Source organism: Parasteatoda tepidariorum, chromosome 9 (assembly GCF_982258835.1).
Source record: "Parasteatoda tepidariorum strain Cologne lab strain chromosome 9, Ptep-v5.0, whole genome shotgun sequence".
Taxonomy (NCBI): domain Eukaryota; kingdom Metazoa; phylum Arthropoda; class Arachnida; order Araneae; family Theridiidae; genus Parasteatoda; species Parasteatoda tepidariorum.
In genome coordinates, this window is record NC_141763.1 from 14191575 (window position 1) to 14213670 (window position 22096).

The 22096-nt window shown below is 32.1% G+C and overlaps 1 protein-coding gene across 4 annotated transcripts; it reads right to left on the reverse strand.

Moving 5' to 3' along the window:
• Nucleotides 1-1557: 1557 nt before the first annotated feature.
• On the reverse strand, nt 1558-22051 carry LOC107439359 (uncharacterized). 4 transcript variants are annotated; one of them, XM_087150911.1, is made up of 8 exons: nt 21887-22047; nt 21754-21811; nt 16829-17098; nt 16489-16655; nt 9323-9424; nt 6464-6611; nt 4528-4701; nt 1558-1765 (listed from the first exon to the last, which is right to left on the reverse strand). In XM_087150911.1, exons 1-8 carry the CDS (start codon nt 21908-21910, stop codon nt 1707-1709), a joined length of 1002 nt encoding a protein of 333 aa, XP_087007037.1. In that variant the 5' UTR covers nt 21911-22047; the 3' UTR covers nt 1558-1706. The 4 variants fall into 4 exon arrangements, with proteins under 4 accessions (XP_087007037.1, XP_071042899.2, XP_087007038.1 ...); XM_071186798.2 differs by lacking the exon at nt 6464-6611 and having other exon boundaries at nt 21887-22051; XM_087150912.1 differs by lacking the exon at nt 9323-9424 and having other exon boundaries at nt 21887-22049.
• Between the last annotated feature and the right edge of the window lie 45 nt (nt 22052-22096).

Consider the following 22096-nt stretch of genomic DNA (forward strand, 5'->3'; position numbering starts at 1 on the left):
TCATGTTAGCCTAGGTGTCCGAATTTTCTTTTTTTATTCAGTGACTAAATATTTTTAAGTAATTTTAGTTTCCTTTTATTTACTGAAATGACTCATTATTTCAATTGTTATTAAACTTAGAATTTTTTTTGTAACTGTAACTAAGTTCACGTTTAAAAATACAAATTTAAATTTCTTTAACGATTTCAAATAATAAAATGAAACTAAAAATTATTTAAAAATATCAATTAGTAATTTAATAAATAAGAAAACTCAGGATAATAATTCTCTATGGGTTTGCATGGAAAAAAAGATATCCCTTTTCTTTAAGTTTTAAAATTTATGTGCTTGCCCCAGAATTTTTTTATTTTCAAATTTATGTTCTGGAAGACAAAAGGGGAAAAAATACTGCTTTTTATTTGCATATAAATTATACTCTGCCAAGTCAATTGAGTAGTTTTTTCATCACTTTTTGTTTTAAGAAGTGAGAACGTTTTTTTTTTTCTTGCTGCTTTTCTGATTTACGTTGTTGCAGCATTTCTGATAGTTTTTTATTTTATAATTTACTTTTTTTCTCCCTGTACAACACAAATTACTGTGATTTTCAACGTTAAAGTTTTTGTTTTAAGAACAATTGTTTTGGTTCTGTTTTACTTATGCATTTTTTTTTTATTACGGTACAGCATTTTCGAAAATGCGTTTCTATTAAACTTGATTATTTTATCATAACTTTTTCTTAAGAACGCGCCATTGTGAAAAAATTACTGATATTTTCAGCATTAAATTATTATTCTAAAAATGACTTGTTTCTATCAAGCTTTTTTTTTTTTTTTTAAGAAATGAAGAAAAAAAAAGACGCTTATAAAAAATAAGGTAGACATGCCATCATTAAAATTTATTTGTGAGAGCTTTATACCCTTCCGCTCACTATATGATGTCCTAGCATTCCTGATACTAGTCTTTCTTGCCTGCTGATTTTTCAAAGTTTGCATATCAGTGCATTTTACTGCTAAATGATATGGCGATGAGGTAAGCCTGATTTAGTAATCTGTTTAAAGTTTTTCTGTTTTTTTTTTTATTAATATTTTTAGATTTTTTACTCAAAACGCTCTATTTCTAATTGAATTGAAGAACAAATTAAAATTATCTAAAATGAATTCAATATCTATTCGATGTATTAATCAAAAATAAACTCAATATCTATTAGATGTATTAATCAGAAATAAACTCAATGGAAGTATTTTGCGTGCGAGTCCATTAAATGTTAATCATGAATAAAAATTATTCAAGTAAATTTAAGTTGCGCATGATCATTTCACTGACAATAAAAATATTCAAAACTCCCTGTGTCTTAAAATATTTTAGATGATATGGAACAGTTGGGATAAAATTTGCATTTTTCATTTTTTTCCACCTTTGATGAATTAAAAACTATTTAAACGTAGAGTACAAAATATTGTTTATTATATGAATCAAAATATCGTTTTTCCGAAGTTAGAGTAAATCTCGGCAAAAAAAAAAAAAAAAACGTGAGTTTTTGGAGTAAATGATGTCTTATGTTAGAAAATAAAAATATAGTTGAGAAAATATTCATTTATTGCATAAAAGCTTAGTTTGTGTCTGGTCTCGTGAAAACAAATCGTTGAGTGGATCAAACTGTTAATCTTTTAAAATCTATGTATATAAAATTATGGATATTTAATTTCATTTTCCAATGCTGTTGATGATCATCTTCCAGAAAAAATTGACAATATTCCATCTCTAATACCTCCCAAGATTCCTTTCTCTGTGGAAATGAAATGAAAAAGTTTTAGTAGTAATTTCAATAATAATCTTTCTCACACAATGAAAATTCTACACTTAAGAGGAGGATTCTATACCGTGGGAGACACTTTTCATGAAAAAGCCTGTTTCATTTTATTGGTAATTTTAAGATTAAAGGGGGGGGGGGGAATGATTTGAGGTAAATATAGAGTAGTAACCCATGAAGTTTAAAATTATGAAAAAAATGTTTATAAAATAACGAATGCAGGATTACTTCCTAACTGCGTAATCCTGCTATGATTTTGAATTTTTTTTTAAATTTGAAATTTTATAATTTAATCTAGGTTTACCTGAACTCACTTTCTCTATATTTTAAATAACTTGCCTTGAAAGAGAATTTGCCATGTTCACTTGTGGTGTAGAGTCCTCTCAAGTATTATCTACTATGTTAATACAAAACATTTTAAGTAAATATTTATTTAAATATGTTTTTTACTTCTACTAAATGTTTTATTTTTCGATCCTTCAGATAAATTATTCTTTACCTTATGTAAGCCAAATTTTGGAACTTTCTTCTTTAATGCGATTTGCGCATGCGTAATTATAGTTTATCTTACATTTAGCTGCTAAACCAGTGGTTGAAAGTAGCGCACTGCAAGTAGTGAAACTACTGCAGTTGCTACTTTTTTACGTAGTTCGTAGTGCAGTGTTCTACCTTTTTTAAAATAAGTAGTGTGATACAAAGAACAATAGTTTGTAGCGGTTCTTGACAACTACTTCTAGTTTAACAAAGAAATACGGTTCTAACATAACTACTTTTTCGAATTTGATGGGTGCAAATCTTCGCAAGTCGGATACAGGGCTGGATTACCCATTAGGCCATGGCCTGGGGCCCCCAATGATTAGGGGCCCCCTTAAAAAAATTTTTGAAAATAAATTTTCAAAAATTGAGAAGAACAATGATTTTTTTTTAAAAAAAAAAAAACCAATTTCAAATATATATTAATAAAATACGATAATTTTTTTAGTTCTAATTTAACAAAATAAAGTAAAATTTAATTTATTATTATTTATTTTAATTTTAAATATGCTTTCTTAAATGAAAAGATATATACTTTTATATTTGAATAAATAAAAAATATACGAGAAAAAAAATTAATCTAAGGGCCCCCAAAATTTGAATGGCCTGGGGCCCCGCGTACGCTTAATCCGGCCCTGAATGGATACAATTAACAGGGATAACGTATTTAAAATCAAGTATAACTATTATATAAACTAGCCATTTCAAAGAATAGATAATTCAAACGCGAATGCCCACTCGTGAAATATTGACGTTATTTCCAAGAAATGGTACGTATTTTCGATTTACTTGATGTCTTAAAAAAAATAAGAGAGCATTCAACATTTAAAAAATTGCAACTATTTGTTAATTTCGCATTTCTTATAAATATCTGACGAAAAAGGCACCATGAACGAATTCGAATGGAATAACAAACTGGCTCATATAAACATGAATAAATATTTTTTTACTTTTTTCCAAGCCAATTTCTTATTCAAAACTATTTTGAACATACGTGTAAATTAAGTTCTCCAGCGAAGTTCGTCTTCTTAACGTACTGAAACAGTTACTAAATTCCAAAGTAGTTTGTAGTCACTACATTTAAAAAATTAGTTATAATTGTAGTTAGCTACATTTGTAACAAAGTAGTTTTAGTTGTAGTAAACTACAAAAATAGTGTAGTTTTCCTGACCACTGTGCTAAAAATTTGCAAGGGTGTCTAAAGGGATCGGATGCAGTGTGAATGGCGCCTTTTTTTCCAGATTTTTGTCAAATTTCTATGTGCTTAAATAACCACACTACCTAAATTTTTAATTGTGTATTTTTCTTTTAATTGTAAAAAAGTTTGTCACCTGAAACTTCAAAATAATTAATTAACAAATATTGAGATCAGGTGTGTACGAATACTCGGGCTCTTAAGAGCCCACACGCAATTTATTCATGCCTCGTCGTCATAACAAGATCTACATTAGCTACAATAGCTGACTTATAAGCACAACTAGTCAAATTTTCATTTTGTGTCGTAGCTAAACTAACCGTACCCGAGCATAAGTATGTTCCTCATTACAGCCTCATCTTTGCTCTGAATATAAACAAAAAGACAGTTCTTAAGAGTGTGAGGAGGTTTTTCCTTTCTACGTCTACAGAAATTGAATCCACGGTATGGCAAGCGATGCTTATTATGTTCAGAAATAGGAGAAATCTTGCTATCTTTTGCAAAAAAAAATTTTTTTTTGAGTGCTTCTCACACTTTTGTATTGATATATTTTGCTTTGGGTACATTGATACAATATTAGAAAGCACTCCTTTTTGCGGATATAATCGTGTGAGCTGATGAAGAGATTCTATCTTTTTATTTCCTGTTTTCCGGCTTTTTAATATATATATTAAAAAATTATATTTTAAATATTTTATTTTAATAATTTTTCTTCTTCTCTTTTCATTAATCTTTATTATTTTCCATAACGAAAAGAAAAAAAGTTATTAATATAAAATATCTTTAAAAAAGTATTTCAAAAATATATATTAAAAAGCTGGAAAACAGAAAATGAAAAGATAGAATCTCTTCATTATCTCACACGATTATAACCGCAAAAAGGAGTGCCTTCTAATATTGTATCGATATTGCCAAAGCAATCTGTATATTGTATAAAGCAATCTAGACTTTGTATCGGGAATTTTTTTGTTAGACTTCAAGCAGACCAGTAAAAGAAAGCATTACTTACTGTCTTCGGCACCAATGCAGTCATCTCTTGACTTCGAACCTTTTGAGTCTGTGGTTTTGCCTTCATCACACTTATCACAATCCTTCTTTCCATAACTCTCTTGGTAGTAGCCGACATCGCACATGCTGCACTCCACTGTGTTGGGCTCACTGTAGTAGCCAGGCATACAAGGAACTTTGGGAACATAAAAACACTATTAAAACACTTGACGGATATGTTTATACTTTTTGTAAATAGAATTTATGGCTCGCTATTTCTTCAATATTCACACTTTCCCCCACTCCGTTATCATGGTTTCGGTAAAAAAAGCAAGATATTATTATTTTATAACCCTCGTTGGACAGCCGACCCAATCTTTTGGGTTTACGACTGCTAATGTTTAACTCCGTAGCCTTGTAGTTTTGAACCCCATCCAGATGACAAGGGAACTGCTGGATCAAGTATTGGGAGAAATTTTGCCTTCGTGGAGTGCTTTTTAACGGAACTAACCCGTTTGCATTTGTTGCAACCGCATTTACGTTACGTAGAGAGGGAAATCACGAAAACTTCTACCGGTTAGTCTGACGGCAAGAGGATTCTAAGCCGTGATCCATCCACGCCTGAGGATATTTTACGTCAGCATTGTGGTCGATGCAAGCCTTATGCGGAATTCGTACAGACCAGCCATTGCTGGGATTCGAACCCGGTTCACCTCATGGAAAGCGAACGCTCTATCCCCTGATCCATCAGTCGAAACCATGGTAACAGAGAAGGGAAACGTGTGGAAACCATGAGATTCTATTTACAAACACTGCAAAGACATACAAAATACAGGCAAGACCCGACTACCGACAAAGTCCGATTAGGCTTGGGTCTGGGCCTAGAATTATTGAAAAGAGAGAGAGATACTTAGAGGGTAGTTTTAGAGACCTACGCAGAACATTATAAGTATAAAAACATTATATTAAAAAAATTATTTCTAACGTTGAACCTTTTTAAAGAGCCCGAAGGTAAACTAATGGAGTATATCAAAATGGTTATAGGCCGGGATAGCCTGGACGGTAGGGCGCTGGGCCCATGTCCGACAGTTCGTGGGTTCGGACCCCACCGACCGAAGACTCCCCGTGTAGTAAAGTGACTGATGCACGTTAAATCTGTCGAGTCGCAAAAGTCCTCCATGTTCCCGTAACAAATCAATACCTTTGGGGGTACTGGATTGGAGATCGGTCGTTCTCTGATTCAGGTCAAAATTACGATCTGTGGATGTATGAATGGGTCCGCCCTATAAACGGGTGCGACGTATGGTGTAGCAGAAGTCGAATTCTTGGCCATAGATGGCGCCACTGAAAAACAAGAAACGCACACTCTGCCTTAAATTTGCTCGGTTTAACCAAGCAGGCTTGCCCGTGTGGCAACTAGCATTAGAAACAACAATAACAACCAAAATGGTTCAAAAATATATGTTTTCAGAAATATGGGAAGGATAATCCTGATTTTAAATTATTTAATTTGTTTTTATTTTAAAGGAAATTAGGTATGGAGAAAGAATACGTACATCATTCAAATTATAATAAGTAATTCAAATAATAAGTATGCACATTTTTGGACCTCCTGGCCAAGAAAATAAGTTAATCACAGAACCCTCTCATTCTTCTATAAGAAAGTCGCCAACTTCCTTCTCCCTCTTTTGTTTTTTTGCTTTGACTTTTTCTGCAGCGAGTTGATTTTAAGATTAAATTAAATATGTAAATTTTCCCGAAACAAAAAAATGCATGCTTTTATTCCTGTCATAAAATTTTGAGTAAAATACTTTAGCGTTTTCCTTCGGTGTTCAAAACGCTTGACCTCAGAAATTTCCTCGCTTGAAGGAGGATTATTCTGTTCCCCAAATTTAACTTTATATCAACCCTCCATTGTTGGACTTCGATCCCAAATATACAATTGTGAATGAACTTACAGCATCTTTTGTAATGAGCTTTGACAAGATGAAATCCAGCTCTACAGGTGATCAAATGCTTCGTGTTAAACGTCTTCATGTCAGCTTTCAGGCGACGCTCAGGATCTTGAGCCAACGTTTGCAGCTCCTTCTCTACTACACTCTCCGCCTAAAGAAAGTTTTCGTCTTTATTTAAAAACCGTTTCAAACAAATTTTACAGGAGAGACGAAGAATGCAAAAATGGTCTTCTGATTGTAGTTCTCTAGATTTTATAACCGTCTTTCAACAATTGACCCAATTTTGTGTTTACGACTACTAATGTTCACCTCCGTAGCCTTGTAATTTTGAACACAAACCAGGAGACAAGGAAATTCCTGGATCGAGTACTGTGTGGAATTTGCCTTCGTGGAATTTACTTTTTGATAGATCTAACCCGCATTTACGTTACATGGAGAAGAAAGTCACGAAAACCTCCCACGGTTAGCCCGATAGCAAAGGGACTCCAACCCATGATCCGTCTACCACAGAGGATATTTTACGTCAGCACTGTGGTCGGTGCGAGCTGGATGCAAAATTCGTATCCACCAGCCATCGCTGGGATGCGAACCCGGTTCACTTCAATGGAAGGCGAATGCTCCATCTCCTTAGCCATCGCGACTCTAGTTCTGTTGATTAGTATTTTTTTGGGCCTGGATTGTCTGGTTGGTAAGACGTTGGACACGTGTTCGTGAGAACGGAAGTTCAAATCTCGCCGGCAGAAGAAATGAAATGTGACTAGTGCACGTTAAATCTGTCGGGGGTCACAACGTCCTTCAAGTTTCCCTAACATATCAATACCTCCGAGGGTACTGAATCGGAGATTGGTCGGTCTCTGGTTCAGGTCAAACTTACGATCTGTGGATGTATGAATGAATCTGCCCTGTAAAACGTGCTGCGATGTGTGTGTGACATCCGTAGGTGTCGCCACTGGGAAGCAAAAAAGCTCCCTCTGCCTTAAAATTCGCTTGGTTTCCCAAGCAGGCTTGCTAACATTGGCATGTGGCAATAGAAACAACAACAGTGCTTTTTTTTTCTTCTGAAAAATGGCCACTAATATTTGAATATTTTCAGATAACTGAACTTTCATTATGAGCGTAAAAAACTTTTTTTAGAATTAGTTATTTCCGTTGCATAAATCAAATTTGGATTCCAACTTTCACTTAATGAAACCAAGTTTAATCGAAAATTATTTTAATGATAGTTATGTGGAGTGCCCAAATAATACTAGTCGAATAACATAACTATTAATCATGTTTTGATTTGACGAAACATTTTTTTTTTTTCATTTATGAACTGATGAATTCAAATAAATTCGTAATGTGTTTCATCTATTTGCCTATGTTAAAAATTTTTTTAAAAAAATTAGTCTTTTTTCTGAAACGATCAATACTTGCTTTTACTAGGTTATCACGGCTGCTATAGATTTATAATAGTGGTATAAAATTGGGGTCGTGATAGCCTGGTTGGCAGGGCACCGGACTCTCGTTCGTCAGAACGGGAGTTCGAATACAATCGATAGAAAACTTCCCGTGTAGTAAATGGTCATCGGTGCAAGTTAAATCTGTTGGGTCAGAACGTCCTCCATGTTCCCATAACAAATTATACCTCTGGGTGTAATGAATTGGAGTTTGATCGTTCTCTGGTTCAGGTCAAAATTACGATTTGTGGATGGATGTATTAATGGATCCGCTCTTTAAACGGGTGTGACGTATGGGTGTGGCAGAAGTTGAATCCTTGACCATGGATGGCGCCGCTGGAAGACAAGAACAATCGCACACCTTGTCTTAATGGCGTACGACAACAACAAGAACAACATGCTACTTCAGTGGAGTTACTTCAGATCACATACTCGCTTTGGTGAATGTCCGAAATATTTGTCATATCCGATTAGATATTAATTTATTCGATGATATTATTTTATTTATTCGATATTTTAATAGCTGCTAAGGATAGATTAGGAGAACATCAGTCTTCCGAAGACCAGTTAAATGCATGCTGGGCAGTGGCACCTGACATGAAAAAAAACATTGATGTGGGGCATACCGGGCAGTAACACTTAACAAGACCTAGTATATATTTCAGACTTTTACCAAAGTGACTGTGTGATTCTTAACAATCATCGGTGGAAGTCAACAACCACCCATTTCGGCCACATATTCGGTTTACAGTAATACATAATACGATACCTAAGATATAGCTCGAAGGGTGAGTGAAGAAGTAATACAGCATTTGGGGTGAGTTTTTTTTTATTTTTAAATCATATTTCACGACAGAGATGAAAATAAATTTTAATACTTCTGCTAAAATGTCCCGAACTCATACTTACGGTTGTTTGCGTGATTTAATAGCTCCCGGGCTGGGCAATAGCACTTAACCATAAAAAAAAACATTGATGTAGGACATACCGGGCAAATGTATGCGGGGCAGCGGCTCTGAACCCTAAAAAAAACATTGATGTAGGTGATGACTGTAGGTTATACCGGGCTGTGGCACTTAACTAGACCTAGTATATATTTTTATACTAGGGCGTATAGACATTTACCAAAGCGACCATGTGATTATTAACATTCAACAGTTTAAGCCAACCGGTTTCAGTAACATGTCTATTTTCTTAAACACGCATTTCGAGACATGTCCAGAATAACGATTTCACCGTCGCTTTGTTCTTTCATTGCAGCACCGTTTCTCCTACTCTGTTTTCAGGCAAGCTTCACCTGGAACGTGGTACGTAATTGGTTCTTTCCGTCACGTGGTAATTTTTCGTTCATCGAAGCAAGACAAGGTTCTCCATTCCGCAGCTTTGTTTTCTAGGAAAAAAACTATAAAAAAAAAATTCATACTTGTTTGAGGCCATTTAGCATCTTTGTTCTAATGCATTCTTCGTCACATTGATCGTCTGCAACTTGATTCAGTGCTTCGTAAGAGATGAGGAATTCACAAGACTATATCAGAAAAAGTTCCATTGAGTCAAGAAAATATCTAATTTGGTAGCCATACATCTAAACTATTTGTAAAGTAATAGGAAATACAACGTTTTTAAAAATTGATTCACCCTTTCATGATACGTGCTGCCATCTGCTGGTAATTTCAGAAAATGCAAAAATAAATAATTATAAATATAAAAAAATACAAGTAAATGAGTTTGTTTACATAAATGTGAGTATAGTTTGTCTAAAGTAAGAACTCCCCTAGCCATTTGTCTGGATCCGTGACGGTGATTATGGTAACGAGGTACAACTACTTCAAGTTAGGTTGGGGGTTCATTGTTAAGGACAGGTTTTGTCTCGGGTCGAAGAGAAAAAGGGAATCTTTTTCTTCTGTCTATTGCGTTAACCCTAGAGTGAAGAGAAGCTACCCTCCCTGAAATGCACTATTCTTGTTTCCACAGCAGCAAACGGCCTCAAACTTTGTGACGGGGGGAGTTCTTACAGTAGACAAACAATAAACGGTTTTGTTTACATAAATGTGGGTAACAGTAAAGGTAAGTGTGGGGTCAACACTAAGGAATTATTTTTCTGTTGTGCGATATGCGGTCATTTATTTGGTCATTTCTCATGGAGTTTTGTACTTATAAACTCAGAATTTATAAACTCGGCTGTTTATAAGCATAAAAAGTTCAAGTTTATGACCGATTTGTTAGCGTAGATAAAATTTTGAATCCACCCCAACCTTCCCTTCCAAAGAAATGTGTTTAAAAATCAAATTGATTTTAGGTAATAAGCGAAATGAATTTATTTTTACAAATTAATATCAATTCCAAAATATTAAACTTAGCATTACAAGAAAAAAATGGCATCATAAAGAAATGATTTAAGATAATAATAATATACATATAATGTTTTTTGTTATAGATTAAATTTAATTACAGACAAGTTGCAAAAATTGTACTGCAGTGACCGTTGTTATTGGTTAGTGTTGCCCTCTCTGCACGGCTCATAGTTACTCTTTTAAAAATTATATGTTTGTCAACTCTTATGGCTCTTATGGCCTTATATTATATGTTCGTCAACTCTTATGTTTGCACGGTCCAAGTTCTTGAATTTTTCTCTCCAAGAAATTGAATGATTCATGAATGTCACTGATTGGTCTGATGAAAAAAACTACAAGTGCGAATAGTTCATATTCAACATTAAAAAATCGTACTAACATGAATTCAGATTTAATAAATAAATTCAAATAAAACCATGGTGACAGAAATAGATCCTAACAGATTACTTAATTTGATTTAAAATATTATATTCTGAAGCTGCATCCACAGAGACATAAACTGAATTGGATATTTTGAACAGTGTGAAAAATAAATACAATACAGCAATAAATTGTGAGGAAGTCGAAGGCAGAAATGACGAAAAAAATCCCTAAACCTTCATATGATAAAACGTTAAAATCATTTAAAACAATTCGATAGTGGATAATAATTTACAAGATAAAGATGCATCGATTGCAATTTTAATTATGCCTATAGTGTTTATTAATTTAAAACTTGTCTTGTGTCGTTTAAGTATTTCAAATGGTGCATTCTATTTAACGAATTTTTCATATAAGGAACTTTTATCGGGATTTAGCGACCACGTTAAATAGAGGTCCGACTGTAAATGTAAAATTTTAATCGAAATCCAGGACTGATTGTTTGATCAACCTTTATGATGAACAACGTGTGTGGACAGCTTGATAAATGTCCTTTTTTTTTTAACGATTGTCTCTCCTCTAAAAAGATCCTATTATTTCATGAACCATTAAAAACTCTTGTGTTATCAAGCCTAGTGATGAAGCGAGAGACAATGTTTGTTGTCGGGTAAATGTTTGATTTGTTAACTATGTTATCTTCCACTTCATCGCTTTGTTTGCTGAGTATTAAGTACGCTATTATTTAATTTAAGATAAAATATCTCGCTCAAACGGAGGTGCCTATTATTTTCTGCTATATTGGATCCCTTACAGAATCAAATCTAATTCAGAAAGGAAAAATGTCCGAACGAATGAAACAAGGCCAATTGTATTGTCAAAACATTTTCGATTAAATTGTCTCGTCAAAAATTTATTCGTTCTCTCATAAAGATTCAATGTTTTTTTTGTTTCTTTCGTAGAAAAACTCAAAAGAGAAAAACAAGCCAACTCTGAAAAAGAAATACTGGTGTAATGTAAGAAATAACGATAATTAGCAGACTTGATTGATCATCTCTAAAACTACTGGACAGATTTTAGTGAAATTTGATATGTACATAGAATGATACAATACAAAACAAATAACCATTCAACAATCGTAATACACACTCATGATAGTGCGTAACACTCGTTGTCGTCAGGTTAACCGTGGGAAATTCTCGTGGTCTACCTCTCCATATAACGCAAATGCGGATTAGTTCCATCAAAAAGGCTTCCACGAAGGCGAATTTCTTCCAGTAATTGAACCAGAAGTTTCCTTGTCTTCTGGATTTGGTTCAAAATCACAAGGTTACGTGGTTGAACATTTGTAGTCGTAAACCCGGAAATTGGGTCTGCTGTTCAACGACGGTTATAAAATAATATAAAATAAAATTGTTAAAAATTAAAAAAGAACAACATTTTTTTCGCGGAAAAGTTAGTGATTTTTAACTCGATTCAAACAAGCAATTTTTGTATCTTTAATGTAAGCATTTTGGAATTGACTTGGAAACTCGTAATAGCGCACTTTTCTTAATAAGCCGTACTCGCTATATCGAACTTTAACTGCATTTTATTTCTATTATATAGCTCAATATCAAAGCGAGAATAAATTTTGCAATTGTGCAACCCGTATTGATCTGAACAAAATTATCTTAAACAAAATAAAAATGAATATATATATATATATATATATATATATATATATATATATATATATTTCATATTAAAGACAAGCGTACTAATCGAGGTAAACGGGGTTCAAGAAGTAATAGAAACTCTCTTAATAGTGACAAATTAAATATAAAATTTCTTTCTAATATGGAAAATGACTTTAATAAACAATATAGCATTAAACCAATTAAAGATTTTGTCTTCTCCCTTAAGAATTATGAAATATATAAGTTCCACGATCTTATTATTAACTTTTCTTTCTTTAATTTACATTTTAAAATTCTTTGTTTCGATCTTATAAAAGCCAAAATGAGCAAAATTTTGCCTAATAAAAAGAAAAGTTTAGATAATTTATATTTCGTTATTAACTTTCAAAATCCTATTTTCGATAAGATCAAATTTCACAACATTTTTGAAAATTTTAAAGCTTTATTTCCATTAAAAGATTTTAACATTATTAAAAGTTTTAAATATAACAAATCTCTTGGTAGAACCATATTTAACTATAATAATATAAGCAAAAATATAGGGAGTATTAATATATCCGATTTTGAATGTCACTGTGAGGAGGATAAATATTTTGATTTTGTTGATAAACATCATAAACATATTATTACTGGTAATTTAAATATTATAGAAAACTTGGAACTTAGGAATTTAATGATAAAAGGCACAAAGTTTAGACCCATTTACCGTATATCAATCAAAAAGATTCTAAAATACTTTCTTAATGATCTCAATTGTTTTTGTTTAAAGATATCAAATAGATTCTCTTTACCTTTAGGTATGCTAACAGAATGGAAATGGGGAGTTTATTATTACTTTAAAAACTTTATTTTCAATAATAAGGATAATTTAAATAAGTATAACAATTCAACAAATTTTTCTAATATTGTTCAATCAATTAAGCAACTTCAAAAAAAAATTTGTAATTACTCCCATAGACAAAGCTAACAATAATTATGCTATATTCTGTAAAAAATTCTATGCTGAACTTTTAAATACGGAATTAAAAAATAGTAAAAATTTTGAACTTAGTAATTTCAATAATAATATTGTCATTAAAAAATTTTTAGCTTTTTACAAGAGATTAAAAATTAAAATTAGCAATATACAATTTCCTTACTTAATTATCAGTCCTAAATTTCATAAAATTCCAGTAAAATTTAGAACTATCACATGTGGGTCTAATACTTATTTAACTAAACCTGGCACCCTTTTCTCTAACTACTTAAATAAGATTATTAACTATATTACTAAAGAAGGTTTCTCTTGGATTGTCACTAATAATCAACCGATTTTAGATTTCATTAAACATAATAAAATTAATTCTATTGCGACTTTTGATTTCCAGGATCTTTTCAATAGCATTCCCCTTTCTAAACTAAAAGATGTCCTTTTGAATTATTACCATGATTTTAAAAATACCCTTTGTTGCGATTTTGATTATTGGGAAATTCTGATTAATCTTTGTCTTTTTAATAATTATCTTTACAATGGAAGGGATATTTTTCTTCAAATTAATGGAATACCACAGGGATCTAATTATTCATCTCTCTTAGCTAACTTATTTTTGCATTATTATGAAAAAATTTTTACTCTTAGTATTAAATTTGTTTTTAGATATATTGATGACTTAATTGTCTTTAATTTTCTAGATTTTACTGTTTTATTGAGTGATATATACCCTGAGGAATTAATCTTACTTCGTAATCATGATGATAACATTAATTTCAATTTTTTGGATTTGGGTATTATGAAAGTTGAAAATATCTGCTTTGTTGATTTATACGATAAAAGAAATGATTTTAATTTTAATATTAATAAACTAGTTACTTGGAATTCTAATGTTTCTAGGAGCATCTATTTAAATACCACTTTTAATGAAATGAACAGAATTAAAAGAATATGTAGTAATATTTATTTATCCAAAAAACAAATCGATAAACTCTTTCAAAATCTGATAAAAAACAATGGATACCCAACTAATGTAATAAAATTTTATATAAAATCATTGAATTAATCGTATATTTTGGTGGATATATTTATTAAACATTTTTTTGTTAATTTTTATGATTTTCCCATGTGCAAATCCATTTCAGGTAAATCCATTGCCAAAATTATTTCTTTGTTAATTTGTATAATTTTTCCATGTGCAAATCCATTTCGGGCAAATCCGTGATTAGAATTATTTACTAAAAATTCCTTTACTAAATAATTTTCTTTGTTAATCTATACAGTTTTTCCATGTGCAAATCCATTACGGGCAAATCCGTGGATAAAATTGTTTTCTAAAAATTTCTTTATTAATTTATACAATTTTCCATGTGCAAATCCATTTCGGGCAAATCCGTGGCTAAAATTATCTACTTAGGTTTTTTCTTTGTTAATTTTTCCATGTGCAAATCCATTTCGGGCAAATCCGTGTCAAAATTATCTATTGAAAGAATCTTTTCTTTGATAATTTAAATAATTTTTCTATGTACTAATCCATTTCGTGCAAATCCGCGGCTAAAATTATCTGCAAAACAGGCAATTTATGTTTCTCTTTTCTATTTTATACTTTTTCTTAAATAAACATCTATCTTCTAAAACTATTTATGATCAATTTTTAAAATTATCCAGTATAATATTACCTTGCGCACATCCATTTCGGGCCCATCCTTGGTAACTAACAAATCAAAACTCAGAATAACAAATCACTTCAACAGTGCAGTAAGAACGACACTTTAAAACCCTCTTGTTACACTCGATTTGCGCTTTTGTTTTCATCTTTTGTTTTCATATTTTGTAATCTGGCAATCTTTCTGCGAAAACATTTTTAAATCATTCTTGAAAAATATTCGTCCATGTAAGTTGAACTGATTTTGCTGCTCGCTTTATAGTCTCCCCTTTTTAATGTTTTTTCTTTTTCTTTTATTTTATTATCTGTTTTTTCATGTTATTTTTACTTATTTGTACTTTTTGTGATCTATTTCATTTGTTGTTATTTTTTAAAAAATTTTTTAAGTGCTCCTCACACTATTGTATTAATTTATTTAGCTTTGGCTTTATTAATACAATATCAGAAAGCACTCTGTTTTGTGGATATAATCGTGTGGGCTGAAGAAAAGATTATATCCTTTTTTTCCGGTTTTTTAATTAACATTTCATGATTTTTTTTTTTTTTTTTAAATTTTTTTTTTTTTTTTTTTTTATTATTATTATTTTTAATAAACTGTTGTTTGTTATTTTTTACTTATTATTTCCCCCCCCCCTTTTTCATATGTCTTTTATTTTTCTTTGTTTTATTCTTCGTTGAACTTATCTAATGAGTTCTGTTTACTTGCAGCTTCGCAATAAATGAAACTTATTGTTTTTCTTAACTTTCTTCGTGTTTTCTTGTATTTATATATATATATATATATATATATATATATATATATATATATATATATATATATATATATATATATATATATATGATACAAAAATTATAAATACTTTTGTATTAATAACAACAGTAAAACTCTTTCGTTTTCATAAAATGTCTTTGGTAAAAAATAGGTGTAGAAATTCTATTTTGGGACTTCAGGGCTGAAAACATACCATTGAATCATAATTAGATTTATATTTCAAAGGAGGAATTATTTTTAGAATCTTGTCCCTCTTTCACTTCCTTAATAGGAAGCATTAAACAATTATCGATGATGCGTAGAGTTACAAACTATGCAGTGGCTGAGCCTTTTTACCTCCATGTCTGCTAGTATTTAAATGCGGGAGCGATGGTTTTCGCATGTCTTTTCCTGAATAACGTGTTCCATAGTAGATCTGCCGGAACCAGCCGGAATTTTGCCCACACCCCTTCCCTTGTGGAGTGGGGATGTGAACTGTTATAACCACCAGCCTACCTTTAAATAAACCTTTTTAGAACGTATTATGGCTTACGACTGAATTATTCAAGCTGAATTCAACAACGATAACAGGGATGTAGCCCTGTTATTATATATATATATATATATATATATATATATATATATATATATATATATATATATATATATATATATATATATATATATATATATATATATATATATATATATATACAGAATTTCGAGATTGTTGTGTTGTTGAGAGAAGATAGTTAATAAACCATAAACTGTAATAATTTAGTGACTGTGTTTTAAAAATAGTATGTATTTCTTACTTTGTCTTCACATTTTGTTGTTCTGACCACACCAGGAGCACATAAATCTCGGGTACACACTTTATAGGTGAGCAAATCTTTCAACATGTCGATCACAGCTTTCTCATCCTGTTTGGACACATCAAAAACGGCACTGGATATGAACTTATGACCAGCCAATTCATATACTGTAATAACAATTATAATAATTCATAAATTTATCAGGTTTTCCTAGCTTCATTATACCCTTGTAAAAAGCATCTTATTTTGTAATTAATTATCTGATGAATTTATTGACAGTGTTATATATTTTAAATAAAGGTGTGGTGAGTTGAATTTTTATCACTGCTCTTCCACTCACCGAGTAGTTTGCGTTCGTAAACTTTGTTCAAACCTTCTGGTGTTGCAAGAGAACGGTATTTGCATTTGTAAGTGCCACTGTCTCCGACATAGGCGTTGGTCACTTCCAAATCGTCATTGTCCAACTTGGTGAATCTGGCATTGATGATTTCCCTGCCTTCCTCGTCTGTCCATACAACTGATCCCTCCATTCTGGACTCGTCTTTTGGGGTGCAGGTCATCCTGAAGGTCGACCCTCGAAGAACAGCATAGCTGCCGTCTTTACCTATAACTGCATTGAAATATTAGTCCTTAGAACTTACAAACGAGTAAAGGTTTTAACGCTTAAGTTTGTTCATAAACTTTGTAAATAAAAAGTGTTTTATTCCTTTAACCTGCGAATGAAGTTTTTAAAAATAAGATAAATTAAATTAAGTATGCAACTTTTGCGTACAGTTAGTTCCTTGAAGTCTGCCTTTCATTTATATTTTTAGAATCCTTATAAAAAAAACTAAGAACAATGTTAAAAAAATGGTAATAACTTATACGTGGATGAGTTGATTTTCACTCACTAGGATTAATTAGCTAATGCCGATGATATTTCATGCAACAAAAACTTGCACAAAAAACGTACTTTATTTGAGCATTGTTTTTTTTTCCGACGAATTTTTATTTTTAACTAACTAATATATATATATATATATATATATATATATATATATATATATATATATATATATATATATATATATATATATATATATATATATATATATATATATATATATATATATATATATATATATAATAAGTTCTTTATAAGGAAAATTCGTTAAACGGAAAATCATTTTTTGGAATACTTAAACGACACAAAACTGGTTTCAAATTCATAAACACTAGACATAATTAAAATAGCAATAGATATACCTTTATATTGTAAAGTAGTATGTAATTTTATAAATCTTAATCATAAAAGAAATCTGCATGGAAAGCAAGAATAAAGCAAAACATTATCCAGTGTTACACAATCATGCTATATGTATTTTCAACTAAAAAAGGCTAAATATATGCATGAAATTATAGCTGCATTTATTATAAAAGTAATTTTAAACATACATTACCACATGCGTTCTAAAGTTTAATTGCTACTGACAAAATTCGTTAATTTTGTCGTTTATGTTAAAGTTTTTCGTTTGAAATGCGAACACAAAGAGAAAGTGATTTTACTGCTTTTCCTAAAAGTTAAATGGCTTCGAAATTCAATTCAAGGTTATTTCCTCCATAAAATGCGTTAACAAATTTAAAATGTTCTGAAATATTTTGGGAAATAGGAAAAGGGGATCTTAAAGAAAAGTTAGTTAAATAGAAAATTCACTTCGCTATTTGGAAGTTACTTAACGAAGAAATTTCCAAAATGTTCTTGGTCCCTTGAAAAAATTCGCAAAATAGAGAAATTCGCTAAATGGAAGTTCGTTATATAAAAGTCCGACTGTATATATATATCCTCTGCAGAGGGGAAGGCTCCACCGCTTTGGAAGCCGCTTGAAGTCGAGCATTTTACGGTAACGAAGACCGATTGACCGGAGTCTCACGATTAACGATGCCGCGCACCCTCGGTTCATACGTAGGCTGATCGAAGTGACCACCCACCCGCTTACTGACTGCAGCCAGTGATGCTTGACTTCGGTGTTCTACTGGGAACCGTGTCTTTACAATCAGTCCACAGCCGGACTCATTCACAAAGAGAGTTTAAATAGAATAAATGCACGGTAATTAAGATATGTTTGGTAATCATGTAGAAAAACAAAATTCTAATTTCGATCAGCAAATTCTAATTGCATTGATTATAATTTTCTTTTCTTCATAAATTTTTTCTTCTAACTATCGAAGATTACCCACTATTATCAAAACAAGCTTTATCTTCATTATGTTCAGTGATAAAAGTTTTGTTGAATTATGTAAATCGCACAAACCACTCTTATGAATCAGTCTATCTGCATTTCGTATCGGAAAAGATAATGTAGAGTCGAGAGTTTCTTTGTTTACTTTTGGTATCTGTACTACATTGCAACTTGTGAACTGTTAGAAAAATCTGAAATTGTCAACAAATTCTTCTTTCTTTAAGCGATTGCTTTTTCTGTAGAATAATTTTGTATTTTCATAGAAGAAAAAACTTAGTTACGAATTGATAATTAAGATTTTTTGTAAATCTTTTTTTATAAAATGGTTGTAAAAATTTTAAATTTAAAAGGTGGTATGCTGTTGCCGAAATTGTGATGGCATGTCTTCGGATCATCCTCGGGGATGTTTTCAAAACAGTCACCAATTACCCATTGTGAGTCGCGATGGCTCAGGGGATAGAGCGTTCGTCTTCCACTGAGGTGAACCAAGTGCGAATCCTAGCGGTGGCTGGTCGATACGAACTCCGCACCATACTCGCTCCGACCACAGTGCTGACGTAAAATATCTTTAGTGGTAGACGGATCATGGGTTTGAGTCCCTTTACCATCTGGCTAACCGTGGGAGGTTTTCGTGGTTTTCTTCTCCCTGTAACGCAAATGCGGGTTAGATCCATCAAAAAGTCCCCCACGAAGGCGAATTTCTCCCAATTGGCGATCGAAATGGGCTGCAGGTGGCGTAGAGCAGAACTCTTTTCCTATGGCAACACTTCACATGCTTTCCCCATTAGCGTGTGGAAAGTCATAGAGGAAGGAAGTACGTTAGTTTCCCTCTTGATTTTCACATAGATTAAAATCTTTTAACTTGAAAAACTATATGTAACTGAAAACTACATTAAACATAGTTCTAAAGAAAAGTATTATGGAAATTTTAAAAAATATTCTTATTAAATAAAAAAGAAAAATATTAAGAAAAGGGAAAATATCGTAGTACATTCCTATACAACTGAAAAGAGGAGGAGAGGGAAGGGAGAAGGGCTAAAGGCATGAAACCGGTCTCTCCCCAGATGGCGTATTCGAGTGTTGCGATCGCGAATCCAGGAGTTCTCTTGTCTTCTGGTTTATGCTCAAAATTACAAGGCTACGGAGTTAAACATTAGTAGTCGTAAGCCCAAAAATTGGATCAGCTGTTCAACTACAGTTATAAAATAAAATAAAATAGCCTATTGTGCAGCTCTGTGCTACGTAAATAAAGTATTTTCCTACCTCTTTATGAATGCATGATCGATGAACATATGATTCTGTAAAAACTTTGAATTAAATTATCGGTAACTTTAACCATTTCTGCAACCCCAATAAGGAGCTTGCTTCCGCTTAACCGTAGTATGGTTCAACCGATAGTATCGTGCAATAAAGTTCGAATTGCAGTGCCGAACCGAAGTTAAAGCAATTTTATACGATATTATGGTTCAATACGCTCTAATAGTGTACAGGGTAGCCAATAAATATTGGCACAAGCGATGATAGAATATGGCGAAAAAAATATTTTTGAGATACGAGACTGAATGCGAACAAAGCATATAAAAGAAATTATACGAAATATATTGGCCGAAAAATATTTATGTACTTACAGAATTAAAATTAAGTTTGTTTTGATTACTTAAATTTTAAAGTAAATTGGTAGCATTGTTTCCGCATTATAGCAATATTAATATAGAATGCTTATCAAAGTGGCATACTACCGTTTAGGAAAGAAAGGCATATTACTACAGTACCTTTAAAACGCATACCTAAAGTAGTATAACAGGGTTCCCAGTAGAACACCGAAGTCAAGCATCACCAGCTGCTGTCAATAAGCGGGTGGGTGACTACTTTGATCAACCTGCGTGGGAACCGAGGGTGCGCGGTATCGGTCCTCGTTGAAACTGTTCTAACATAAAGTGCTCGACTTCGCGCACAGGTCATCGGGCTACCAAAGCAAAGGATCCATCCCCTCTGCACAGGATCAAAATTGCGATGACATGTCTTCGAATCATCCTCGGGGTTGTTTCCCAGACCGTCGCCAATAGCCCATTGAGCAGCTCTAGTGCGACGTAAATAAAGTACCTGCCTACCTAGTATATCAGGTTCTTAGTACAACAGCACCGCAATTATTAAAGGTGGAGCCGCGGTGGCTCAGAGAATAGAGCACTCGTCTACGAAGGAGGTGAAGCAGGTTCGAAACACAGCGACAGCTGGTTGATACAAATTTTGCATCCGGCTTGCACTGACCACAGTGCTGACGTGAAATATCCTCAGTGGTAGACGGATCATGGGTTAAAATCTCCTTACCGTCAGGCTAATCGTGGGAGGTTTCGTTGTTCTTCTCTTCGTGTAACGCAAATGCTGGTTAATTCCATCATAAGGTCTTCCACGAAGGCTGGAAGGTTTTCCAGTGCTTTATTTAAGAGTTGTATTATCATATAGGTTAGGATCAAAATTAAAAGGATACAGAGTTGAACGCTGATAGTCCCAAAAATGGGTCTGCTGTTCATCATGCGTGATAAAATATAATTAATAAAAGCAATTATTTTTGCTTACCCCCGTAACGGATAAGTAAATTTAAAAAAAAATAAATTTCTAGTCAAATTTTACAAATTTCTAGTCAAATTCGATAAATTTTTAGTCAAATAAAATTGTAAAAAATTGACAGTTTTTTTTCATGTATTCGATAAGATAGTTTAAGTACCATTAATTTCGTTTCAAAAAAGGTCGGGTGGGATCATAGAATAGCCCACTCAGTGGCGCTTTTTTGAAAACTCGCCAAACTAGGTTTCTGGTAGATCTGGTTCATCAGAGTAAAGATAAGTTATTTTTCATTTTATTTTATTAAAAATATTTTAATAAATTTTAATGATTTAAATTGCTTTTCTAATAATAAAAAAACGACTTTAATTCAAGTAATAATCGCCAACATGGCGAGATTTTAAAAAATCGCCTAAGGGGTGCGCTATTCTGGGATTTTATCAAAAGGTCATTAACAGTTTAAAAATGCAAAAAATTAACTTACTTGCAGCATTGAGGGTACGATGACTGAGAAAAACTTGAAGATAAAATAAAATAAGTACCTAAAGAAATTGTAGACATTCATTAAAATTTATTTTTCTCCATGAATTAAAAATAAATAAAATAATAAATCTTACTTTGAAAAGATGCTGAACAGACATTTTTAAATAAGTAGAGGGAATGTTTTTATTTACTTATTTCTTTTATAGTTAAATAGTATTTCTCGCTTTTAACTCATTTAACTCTCAGTAAATTAAAAGTGACTTGAATATCACAAGTTTTTAGTGAAAATAATTTTGTGAGGCAATAACGTGACGTTTCATTTTTAAAATAAAAAAGAGACCTCT

Coding starts and splice junctions, on each gene's coding strand:
- LOC107439359 (XM_087150911.1), bottom strand. CDS start 21,910: ATGTCTGTTCAGCATCTTTTCAAA. Junction 16,656..16,828: donor TTACGAACGCAAACTACTCG/GTGAGTGGAAGA, acceptor TTGTTATTACAG/TATATGAATTGGCTGGTCAT. Junction 9,425..16,488: donor CAACAAAATGTGAAGACAAA/GTAAGAAATACA, acceptor TTTCTGATATAG/TCTTGTGAATTCCTCATCTC.